Source organism: Branchiostoma floridae, chromosome 5 (genome assembly GCF_000003815.2).
Source record: "Branchiostoma floridae strain S238N-H82 chromosome 5, Bfl_VNyyK, whole genome shotgun sequence".
NCBI classification, from domain to species: domain Eukaryota; kingdom Metazoa; phylum Chordata; class Leptocardii; order Amphioxiformes; family Branchiostomatidae; genus Branchiostoma; species Branchiostoma floridae.
This window is the reverse complement of record NC_049983.1, coordinates 23,566,550-23,578,515: the sequence shown is the minus strand read 5'-3', so window position 1 is coordinate 23,578,515 and position 11,966 is coordinate 23,566,550. Positions and strand designations below refer to the sequence as shown.

The following is an 11,966-nucleotide window of genomic DNA, read 5'->3' as shown; positions in this document are numbered from 1 at the left end:
ATAGAGATATCTTTATTTTTCGCACAGTACGACACAGTGATGTGTCAACTCACAAACATTTGTAAAAATACACAAAGTTCTTTTAGGACGACGGAATGGTTTCGAGCATTTTAAGAATAACAAGCACAGCTCAGAATCTCTATTCTTCAGTCATGACATGCTTCTGCAGATGGAATACACCATGAAAGCGAAAAGAACTGACCCTTTCAAGAAGCTTCATTGACACGCAAAAGTGTCCATGCGACCATGCAATAGCTCTGCTTCACTTTGCGTAAAGCAACAGATAAAAGCTAACAGACGATTTTATCTTGTTTTAGACATAGATTTGCATTTGACTCGAGTAGAACATTATTACAACATATTGGGACTAAAACTCAACAAGAATCATTTGTCTGTCGTCACAATATATTCTAAAACATACATATACAAGTCATAACTTTTATACAGACGTCATGATACAATGAGATACTTTTGGCACGACGGCAGCGTATGCGTAGGACGGATATAGCCATTCATTTTTTCCACAAAATGCATAATATACATCTCAGACAAAGCCACAGTTTATCTATCGAGTAGAGGGCGCAGTTTTTAGATGTCGACGGTTGACGTTGCTCTCATGGTCTATTGCAGCAGACGGCTCGTTGGTTGGGTGACTCTTTCAACGTCATTGGTTCACTCCACCAATAAGCGTTGCAATGCTGTAGAAGGGACATAAGTTTTATGATCAGTATCACGAATGTTCTTTAGAATATATCACGAGGAATAAACATTATCTGTACGCAATTAGAGACAAGATACAACTAAGAAGATTAGCTATTCTTAAGTAAAATACATTTTTGGTAGTAAATAACTTCAGAAAATATTGAGAAGCTTAGCTAATACAACCTCACATGTACACACACAGTAGCAAAAGCGCACGCACACACACACACACAGTGTCTCATACAGACACATATACACGTTTTCATATACTTATGGTTCACCACAAAACAAGGCTCAAGGAGCCACCCGTACGTTTTGGGTTACTATACTGGATTGTGACGACATGTTTGTTTACTTTTACTTACACATACACAAACTCACTCATGCAGACACAGACAAGCACACACACACACACAAAGATTCCATGATCACGATCTGTTCCTTGCTAGACGGAGAAAGATTAACCGTTCCATACTTGTTGGCCATGTTGTGCGTGGCGTCAGCGTTCCACTTCTCCAGACTGGTGGTGCTGGTGCTCTTGGTCATGCCTCGCACACTTACACATACACAACTCACTCTTGCAGACAAACATACACACACCATGTCCCTGATCTGTTCCTTCCTGTGCGGATATGAAGACATCAATACGTACTTGTTGGCCATGTTGTGCGTGGCGTCAGCGTTCCACTTCTCCAGACTGGTGGTGCTGGTGCTCTTGGTCATGCCGCGCTGCTTCATCTTCAGCGCGCGCAGGCGCACCATATTGGGGGCGTTCTTCAGCGTGTCTAGCGTCGACAGAGCCTCCACTTCGTCTAGAATCTCCTGCGGTACCTGGGGGTAAAAGCAGGGGGCGTTATTCACTGTCATGTTATCCTGTACCACCTCCAAAGATGCCCGAGAAACAGTAATAGTCTTAATGGCATAACTTCAGTTTACAATGTGTAGCCTTGACAATATCATTCTTAAGATAATTCTCGTTTCTGTCGCTTTTGTTGACATTGAAGAAAGAGGTCGACATTGCAATACCGATAAAATTACAGCTGCTTTAAAGAAAGGAATGTTTATCTCTAAATCTTTATTTTGAAACATACAAACTACATAAAAGTCATCACAAGTTATATCTAAATTCCAATAAAATTGACTGATTTGTATACATGAGAAGCTTCTGTCGAAACGTAGACGTAGCAGATTGAACGCCATATGGCAAGTCATTCAATGTTTGATATAGAAACCATACTCTCGAGACAGAATAAGATCACTCAATGAGGTGCTGACACGTACCTTGAACGGTTTCATGGAGGCGGCGGCCAGTCTGAGCGGCAGCCCCAGCGGCATCTGGTCCCGCATGACGGGCGAGCCGACCCGCATGGCGTACTTGTTCCGCGAGTTGTCCAGCGGGTTGTCGCAGATCTTCTCGTGCATGGACAGGAACAACGGGATGTATGCCATGTAGTCCAAGAAAGACACCTGGTCATGATAAAAAAATGAACATGTCATTTAACATCACTGCAACCAAGATTGCCTCGTCCTACACTTACATGTTGTCTTGGGTTTTTAAAAAACTTGCTGAAGGTACGTACGTACGTACCTCCTGTCTGTCATGCGAGACAGAACCGTCTGGAGGGATTTCATAGTGTCACCAGAAAATAGATGACTGAACTGAACTGAAGGTACGGTTCTCTTCCAACGTGAACACAGGACCAACAGCTAAAATAAAGTCTTAATTAGTCACAGCTTCGAGGGATTGCAAGTCGAACAGCTATGTGCCCATCAGAATACAGGTTCAAGAGCATTGTTGCTACTCATGATCACTCAACAAGTGAAGTGCCTCTTTTTACTCTTTGATCTTTATCCCAGACATGCCGCATCACTCTTGCTACATTAAATGTTGGGTCGAAAATCATCATCATCGCGGGCTGCTTTCCCGGACCAAGTCCACCCTCTCCTTCCAGGTCGAAAAACCGCAGTCAAAGACTAAACATTGAGATCTCACTGTTGCTAATGAGATTAATATCTGGCTTTTTGATGTCCACAAAGGCTATTTCTTACCAACAAAAAAATTTATAACTTTACCTCTCTGTACTCATTGACTTTTATCCTGGACATACTGTATCACTCTTGCTACCTAGAAGTTTGGGTCGACGAAGTCAAGGACTAAACGTTGAGATCCCATAGTTGCTAACGAGATACAAATCGGACAAAGTTTACCTCTCTGTACTCGTTGATCTGTATCCTGGACATGATGTACTCCTCCTGGTACCGGTTCAGACCCCCTGCGATGAGTTCGATCCGCAGCGAGTCCGCCTTGATGTAGTTCGCACTGCGGTCAGAGTTCACGTTGCAGTAGAACATCGCCTGGAGGGGACGACAATGGAACTGGTAAGTCACTCTATTCATGTAAGAATTTATTTGGAAAGACAAGAAATTGGACTCTACACGAAATCTTTCTTTCTAAAGATACTTTCCGTCACACTTTCTCTCATCCTGGCATAAAAGAGTCAATGAAGCAATTAGTTTTGTATCAAAGGAACCAGCCAGTGGACAACAATGGAATTGGTACTCTAGGCTCTAGTCATGTAAGATTGGGAAGGACACGAAATCTTTTCTTTCTAAAAGTACTCTGTCATTCTTTCTCTCTTCATGGCACAAAAGAATCAAACAATAAACTATGTATATAGAGAATCAGTCATTTCACTGTAGACAGTTTCCTGTTCCCTTGCTATTTGTAATGCCAATGCCTAAATATCAGGAGCCAGAACAGAAAGACAGATGTTCTCGAGGTTAAAATAAATAGCAAAAGTAGCGGTTGGTCGGTAGACGGCGTTTCAGTACCTTGTAGAGCGCCATTTTCCTCTCAATGTCCATCAGGTTTGTCAGCTCCATCCAGTATTTTTCCTTGTAACTGTAAGAAAATGCAAGAAAAATGTTAGTTACATGTTTTGCCAGCCATCGTACACTTATCCAATATATCAACCATCTGCACAAATGTGTACGTCCCTCTAACATGACGTAGACAACCTGAAATTGCTACGTGTTTGCTTTACATCGTAAGCGCCATATATCGTGGTTCATTCAAATGATTCTGTTTGATTGTTAGTATGTGTATTTTTTTAAAGATGTTCTAGCTTCATTAATATAACAGCATCTACTGAATTTGATAATGACTTACTCTAATGTACACATCCGCTCACACAGGGCCGCGATGACTGCGAACATCCTAAAGGTCACGTGAGTGGAGTCGTCTATACCGAGAACCTGGTGGGCGGAAAGGGAAATGACGTCATGATTTGGGTGAGGGTAATATTAGGTAACGTCAGATACAGCCTAATGAATCTTGAGTGATTCTGAAAATGAGTTGCTTGCATAAATTATGCGATGGGGTTGATGTTAATGTCTTGATTTCCATAGTTCGTTGTTTCTTCTCATATACAGGCGACATTGTAATACTTCGAAGCTTTCCTTGAGAACAATTTACATGCATGAATTTTGACACTGTATTAATTTCTAGTCTAAAACATATGTTTTGTTTTGTTTTGTATCTATGGCGACATAGTTGATACTTTGGAGAAAATGTTGGAACAGTTGTTCATCTTACCCTGAGAACGTAGTCCGTTTGTTTTCTGGAGACGTTTGTGATGCTCTGGATACCCTCCAGGGCGATCCGAGTTTCCTGAAAAGGGAGACAAAAACACCAGGTGTGAGTGATACGATCAGAACGACAAGTAAAAGGCTTCTATTTTCAGGGTACTTAAATATTCACAGGCATTTAGAGAGTATGTCAGAGATGTGAATACTGCTTTTCAGAGAAACGTTTGACTCAAATAATCACACCTGGCTGCACTTAATAGGCTAAGTGCCGGTGTCAAACGCCATTATCTGTGGCTTCAAATATTGAGCAAACAAGTGCAGAATCTGATGTAGAGTATAGAATGCCAAATCATGGTGAGTACCAAGGATGAAGTCAACAAAGACAAAGGAGGAACTTTCAGTAACATCACGTGGGCTTTGTCCATACTTTTAATTCTGTTCACTTTTATATGCAACTTAAGTCCACAGTAAAGATGACTGTTTTGGCCATGGACTCTTGTCAGATTAGATAATAGCATCCATGGTTGAATTTATTCGTTTGACTGGACAGGGTATATTTTGAGCAACACACATAGAAAACTAATCTAGTGTACCGAAAGAAAGTGTAAACAACCTAGCTACGGTGTTTTTAGAAGCTTACATTGGCGAGAAAGTGATAGTTTGCTAGAAATTAGAGACATATATAAAGATTGAAGACGTAATTCTCGTTCAGATCTTTCACAATGAAGGCCTTGTCTATAACATTAGATTTCACCATAGGTTACTTCCAATGCTGAAGGCAATAAGTACTGGACTACAGCCCTACCTGTAAGTTCAAGATGTTGTCCTCATCTAGATCCTCCACGATGAAGGCCTTGGCGTACCCCTCCAGCTTGTGGCCGGCGATCAGGTGGTAATGGGACAGGAAGTCTATGGAGGAGTCTGGGGAGGTGCAAAAGATGGTAGACGTTAGCATGATTGTTCTCAAATATCTAGCAGGATGATATGGCTTTCTCAGTTTGGTTCATTCATAAATCATATGGATCACTGCTACTTGCCTATGTTGCTACAACGACCCTCTCTATCTTAAATGAATATACTTAGTGCCTTACAATTTACAAATAGATACACACCTGTCTGCTTATCTTTTTCTGTATCTTCTCATTTTACTATCAGTAGCATGAAAAGAAGGATGTCAATAGAAAAAGGCGAGGCAAGGTACTATTGATAGGGTGGTGATACATGAAGTAGTATTTTGAGTTTCTCACTAATGCAAACCTGTAAAGGTGTCATAGCTGGCCTATTCAGTACTTTTCGTTTGCATTGGTTTGTCATTAATTAAGAATAAACGTGCGAGGTTGAGTTGTACTACTGAATATGTATAGGTATATAAAACGTTACTAAGAATGAATATCTATCTCTTACCCCTCTCGTCTATGTCGGTGAGGAACATGTCGTCGTCCAGCTCGCAGGCCGCGATGAGGTTCTTCAGCCGCTGCAGCATCTTCTCCCCGCCCTTCCGGAAGATCTGGTTCACCCTCCGCAGACCCGTCACTAGTTTGATAACGGTGGCGACAGACTTAAAATTGCGATTCCTCAGATTCTTCAACATGTTTGACTACTTATACTTATCCACACACACACGATAAAAACTATCACAGGAAACTCGATGTCAAGGTTTGGCTATCAGGGGAGGAAAGCTCTGCAAAGAGCCCGCTGTGTGTTCATTTGAACTTGCTCGCTAAAGCCGTATGGTAGAATGGCATCTATGCGTTTGATTGTGTCATAACGATCTTGGTTTCTAAGTGCATTGTAAAGATGACTAGGTGGTACCATTTGAAGAATATTACGGGTACCAAGAATCTAAAAAGGCAACACTCTTAATAGATTAAAGACCGTTGAATACTTTTGAAGCAAGGGGTATCTCATTACTATTTTTCACATTTTCAAATTGTAACATATGCATATTAAGATATCATTAAAGACTGTTTTTGCTGTGTTTATATCTCATAAATGGGCCGTTCCAAACGTTGTTAGGTTAGTATAATTTTTCATGTGAGTTGAATAATGAAAGATAGATGGTTAAGCATTAATCACTTCCTCGTTTGCGTCATCTGGGACAGGTTATAGTTACACAGCCTTTAACAGTAATTGTCGGAGTGTCTTTTGTTGTTGTCAATGTTAGAGATTTATTTCTCCCCATTTCTTTTATGTGTTTTGTGTCTAGACTCTTCAATAACTCTTTTACTCGGTGCTTGATTGGAATTATTGTGCAGAAATAGACACAAAGCTCACCGTGTCTAGGTAACACGCACAAAACATACTAATCTTAAAGCGGTTTCGTATCATTCGTGCAATACAGCCAAATGATTGTGATGATTAGTGTACTTCTTTGACAGTTTAAATGCTCGTGATAGTGACGTCATCATATTGATCTACATGACAGGCTTTTTTTAGCTTTAATGGAGGGCACGTAATGGGGAAATGAATGTCGCTGTCAGTATTTGTTTGCCAGCAGTAAATATCTTCACATGCCAGATCGCGGGTAGAATGTTCCCTCATTTTTCAAATATAAGCTGAGGGGTGAATGGTTTCGACTAATTTTATCCTCCATTTGCTGAAGTTATAGCAATGGTATCTGCTGGCATGTGCATGAAGAAATTAGTCATTTTCCTTTGACTAAGAACAGAGATATGGTACAAATCTTGGGAACTCCTATTCCCCTGCAGAAGAAAAGTATTTCCAAAAACGATTTGGCAATAGAATTTTTTGGAACATTCAGTTTTATTCGGAAGATTCATTCTATGACAAAAATCAACCGATACTCTGTTCTCTTAAAATAGCACAGCCCAGTAGATAGCCTTGGATGACCCCATTTCGTACGGACATCAATCATCTTGTTGACCGACGTGACGTCAAGACAAAAGGGTTACGTTCTGTTGCTATCAGTCGTGATTTACGGCCTCGAGACAGACAATGGTTACGTTCTGTTGCTGTCAGTCGTGATTCACGGCTTTTGGACAGACAATGGACTAATGGGAGGGGCGGACAGGAGGTCGGCTGGTGCCGTACATGACTGGGTCCTTGGAATGTTGATTAAGGCACTCTTGAACTGAATTTCCTTGGAGATAAGTTTAACAAAAGTTGCCTATCTTTGATTTAACTGTGAACTACCAAAAGGAAGAATGAACCCCTCCTCTTTAAATTTGATCTATCCCATTTCTTAATTTTTGTATAGCTCCTCCCTACTGTTTAGATTTGTCCCCGTTCAGTCTCTTTTAAAAATAACTGGAAATGTATCAAACAAATGCTTAAAGTCGATGCACTTAAACTACGAAAAACAGATCCAAATGTTCAGTTCAGAAGTGGACACACGAGGTTCCTTCATTCCTGCTCACCCCTCCATTTACAATTAATTCATCCATTTTCATCATTTTCAATAGCCCCCCCCCCGTCTAATTACTTAGAATAACTGAAAATGTATGAAATGAATGCTTAAAGTTGATTTTAATTACAAATTAAAACTCGACTCACGAGGCTCCTCCTCCCTGCCAGGCGGGCCGGTTCCGGGCTTCCTCTTGAGAACCTTCCTGACCGTCCGGACCACGTTCCCCTCCTCATCTATGTACTCCTCCACTATCTCCTCTTCCTCGTACTACAAGAGATAAAACGCGTCCGTCAACATCAATGTACTTTTCTATTTTGTGTGCTGCAAGAAATAGAATAGTTTACATTTGTCTTGAACATAGTAGTAGCAGTCTCGGCAAAACACCTACCACCGTGACAGTAGCATGGATGGTAGAAAACATCAAAACGTAATATTTACCAGACACTAGACTTCTGTCGTTGTATAAAAATTTTAATTTGAGATTAAAATGGATATAGCCAAACTTAACTGACCAAATCATTTTAGTCATGTTCGTGTGTTTTAAAAGACACACAATACTTATATTATGTACAGCTTAAGACAAGGGTATGTATGTAACACAAAAACTTCATCATCCCAAATCTTTTCACCACCCACATTCGCGGTGCTGTCCCACCGTTGTTCCACAGCGCGACCGCACGTCTTACCCGTGTTCACGTTTATGCTACTTTAGGAAGGGGAAGCAATATATGGATGCTACAATATTTACAATATAAAGCACAGAATTTTCTTCTGATTAGGTTTGTTTTAGTACTTTTAGCTATAGCACCATGCATATTCCTTTCACCACCCACATCCGCGGTGCTAACCCTCCGTTGTACCACAGCGCGTCCACACGTCGCCTTCCCGACCGGCGCGTCCCTCGCCTTCGTTATGATATGATAACGTTCATGATAGTGAACGTTGATGCAAGCTACTATAATATCTAGCACATAATTTGCCTCTGATTAGGGTTGTTTTGGTACTTTTAGCCATAGCACCATGCATAATCCTTTAATCACCAACATCCGCGGTGCTGTCGCTCCGTTGTTCCGCAGCGCAACGGCACGTCTTAACCATGTTCACGTTTATGCTATTTTAGGAAGAGGAAACAATATAATGGATGCTATGTAAATATTTACGATAGTTAGCACGATATTTACTTCTTTTTAGGGTTGTTTTAGTACTTAAGCATCACCCATATTCCTTTCATCACCCACATCCGCAGTGCTGTCCCGCCGTTGTACCACAGCGCGGCCACACGTCGCCTTCCCGACCGGCGCGTACCTCGCCTTCTGCAGCAGCCCGCCCATCAGGTCCTCCAGCGTGGTCACCCGGCTGCTGGGGAACAGCGGGTGTTCCTTCATCCGCCGTCTCCAGATTCCCCGCCGACTCAACATCGTGCAATCTCTCTTAATGTCTCGACGAGAACTTCTTATACTTCTTGTACAAGATTAAGAATGTTCAATGGTCTGGCGGTCACCCAGTCTGGACGCGACCGTCTTATACTTCTTGTGCAAGAACAGTCTGACGATTCCTTAGTTGGTAAAGTCACCAAGTCTGGACGCGACCGTCTTAGACTTCTTGTGCAAGAATATAGTCTGACGGTTACTTGGTTGGAAAAGTCACAAAGTCAGCAAGTCACCAAGTCCGGACGCGACGAATAGTCAATAGTCTGACAGTTTCTTGGTTAAAAAAGTCACCAATTTCCTCGCAAGTACCGAAGTTGCTTCTCGGCACTGTTCGTGAAACTTAAATGATTCAAACTCGATGTTATCAATTCTTTTAAAAAGAGTCACAACTAAAGCTTTTTTGGCAGCTAGAAGAGGTCCACACGAATACTGTCGTTGTGTAGCTTGTCCCTGGTTCCTAGATCAAACTCGGTGTTCTCAACACGAGAATATTCCAAACACTGACGTTTCTGCGGTTGGAACAGTTCCTCGTCAAGCCGCCGCCGTTGTTTGTTTGTTGATACCGGTCGTGAGCTTGGTGGGTAAACTTGTCCGCATCGCGTGATCACTTCCGATTCAACATGACGACCTTGGAGTCATTACAACACTTCATTGGTCCTGGAACAGGAATTTACTTGCCACTGTCGATATCCATGTACTTGTCCCCAAACCTGGTCAACGGTTGCGATTCCCACACTGTCTACAGATGTCTGTCTTCAATCCGGTCGCAAAACTAAATTTACAATTCCACTGATTCAGAAGTTTTTTTCTCTAGTAGTTATGTAAGCTCAAGATCGCCCTCGGTAAGGTCTTCTTCCGACAACTGTAAATAACCAAATACTCCGGTAACCAAGCGACCAAACGGGTAGGAAAGACTTTCTTTGTCACCCCGACCTTTGCAGTATTCTCATGAGGTCAAAACTTCAAAGCCACAAGTAACAGTCACTGTCGAAGGCCGTTCATCATCGTTAGTGACAGATTTCAATGGTGGAAGGCGTCGGTTGTTGGCGGTCTCAATTTGTGTTAATCAGTTCTTTCTGTACCAATTTGGGACCTTCGTTTTGGTCTGAAATTGTAGATTTTTCAATGAATATAAAGATGTTTTGATATTAGAAATGTAATTTTTCGTGACATTTTTCTGCTCTATGCATTTGGTTCAACAGAAACCTTGTGTCTCATTTTCAGCGAATATCATGAAAACATGGATTAATAGCTTTTTACGATTTGAAATAACGGTTATATGCTTGAATGAATTTAGGTTTCTGTTTCTATACTTTCTTTCTTTACACACACATTTTTGTGATCTAACTCCCAATGGATCCATTGTCCCTTGTTTCTGGTTAATCCGATGTGACTCCAGCGCCATTGTCCCCTCGTCCTTGCACCGCCCGAGTTGACAGAACCTCCGCGATGTTTGCCCAGGGGATCAGGTAGCAACTTTGACATTACCAACGGTCTGTATTCATTAGCTTGGTGAGACTGATGTGTCCTGTGTTTATGCGTTGTTTGATATTCTGTGTTTATGTATGTACTTTCCCATCCAAATAAGATCCACGCTATTGTGATATATATCTATGACTTGTGTTATAATCCTATGTCAGCTTCATCCTCAAAAACGTAGTTACGTGTTTCCTCTTACCACAGGATTGAAGTACCCATATTTAACGAAACATGAATTCCTAGAGTTCTGTTTTCTCTTTTGCTGTTTTGTCTGCATTTAACCCAGCAACATGGCGGGCGTTCCGACACAGTCACGGGATTTCAAACGGCCTGTGGCACAATCGGCAGGGTGTTCGATTCACAACCCAGAGGTTCTGGGTTCGAATCCGTTGATGTTGCACCGATCTTGTGCCCTTGGCTTGGTGAAGGCGGTTTGGGCTCCAGTTCGGTCTCTACATGTATCCTATCTGGTGGCTGACGCGTCTTTAATCAACCAACATGGCGGAGGCTAATTGAAGTCACGTGACTTAAAACAGCAAACCTGCATTATAGTTTTACCTCCGACTGATCGATTGATGGATTCTATCGGATCCCCTCCGGTGAAGGCGGTTTGGGCTCCAGCCCGGCCTCTATCCTATTCCGGCGTCGCTTGGCCTTCCCTTCCCAGTCGTACCGATTGATTGATTGATTGATTGATTGATTAATTGATTGATTGATTGATTGCGTATCGGATCTTACCTCCGGTGAAGGCGGTTTAGGCTCCAGCCCGGCCTCTATCCTCTCGCGGCGCCGCTTGGCCTTCCCCTCCCAGTCGTACCGATTGATTGATTGGTTAATTAATTGATTGATTGATTGCGTATCGGATCTTACCTCAGGTGAAGGCGGTTTGGGCTCCAGCCCGGCCTCTATCCTCTCGCGGCGGCGCTTCGCCTTCCCTTCCCAGTCGTACCGATTGATTGATTGATTGATTGATTGATTGATTGATTATTAGATATGAATTCTTACCTCCGGTGAAGGCGGTTTAGGCTCCAGCCCTGCCTCTATCCTCTCGCGGCGCCGCTTGGCCTTCCCTTCCCAGTCGTACCGCTCCTTGCTGATCTTCCCGTCTTTGATCCTCCGCCCGGACTTGGTCAGGCGGATGATGTTGCCGAACTCGTCCACTATAGGAGAGAATATGGATAAAATTAGCCATCATAGGGGATAAATCACCTAATACCATTATCTATGTAATATATATATATAAGGTCCAGTGATCATATAGTTATTTGTAATTTAGATGATGATTTTGTACAATGTAAGGGTTCCATCACTTCTGACGTTTACAGTCATACAAATCTTCCTGAAGTTCAGCAATTTTAAGAAATCAGAGGCGAGTAGGATTGACTACCAGCCATTTTGGG

General features: G+C 42.1%; 1 protein-coding gene across 3 annotated transcripts in view; it reads right to left on the bottom strand.

The window, feature by feature from the left end:
• Positions 1-515: 515 nt before the first annotated feature.
• The window catches only part of LOC118415954, a 31,573-nt gene continuing 20,122 nt past the window's right edge, over positions 516-11,966 (bottom strand). Inside the window, exons 23-35 of one of the 3 annotated variants that reach the window (XM_035820920.1) lie at positions 11,632-11,726; positions 11,437-11,496; positions 7,804-7,924; positions 5,695-5,823; positions 5,096-5,211; positions 4,298-4,372; positions 3,872-3,957; positions 3,535-3,604; positions 2,911-3,057; positions 1,984-2,169; positions 1,428-1,533; positions 1,178-1,250; positions 516-698 (exon numbers count right to left, since the gene is read on the bottom strand). In XM_035820920.1, the coding sequence (XP_035676813.1) occupies positions 665-698; positions 1,178-1,250; positions 1,428-1,533; positions 1,984-2,169; positions 2,911-3,057; positions 3,535-3,604; positions 3,872-3,957; positions 4,298-4,372; positions 5,096-5,211; positions 5,695-5,823; positions 7,804-7,924; positions 11,437-11,496; positions 11,632-11,726 (1,298 nt within the window). In that variant the 3' untranslated portion in view covers positions 516-664. Of the gene's footprint in view, positions 699-1,177; positions 1,251-1,354; positions 1,534-1,983; positions 2,170-2,910; positions 3,058-3,534; positions 3,605-3,871; positions 3,958-4,297; positions 4,373-5,095; positions 5,212-5,694; positions 5,824-7,803; positions 7,925-11,436; positions 11,497-11,571; positions 11,727-11,966 lie in introns of all 3 variants that reach the window. The other 2 variants (XM_035820918.1, XM_035820919.1) reach the window with 2 other exon arrangements.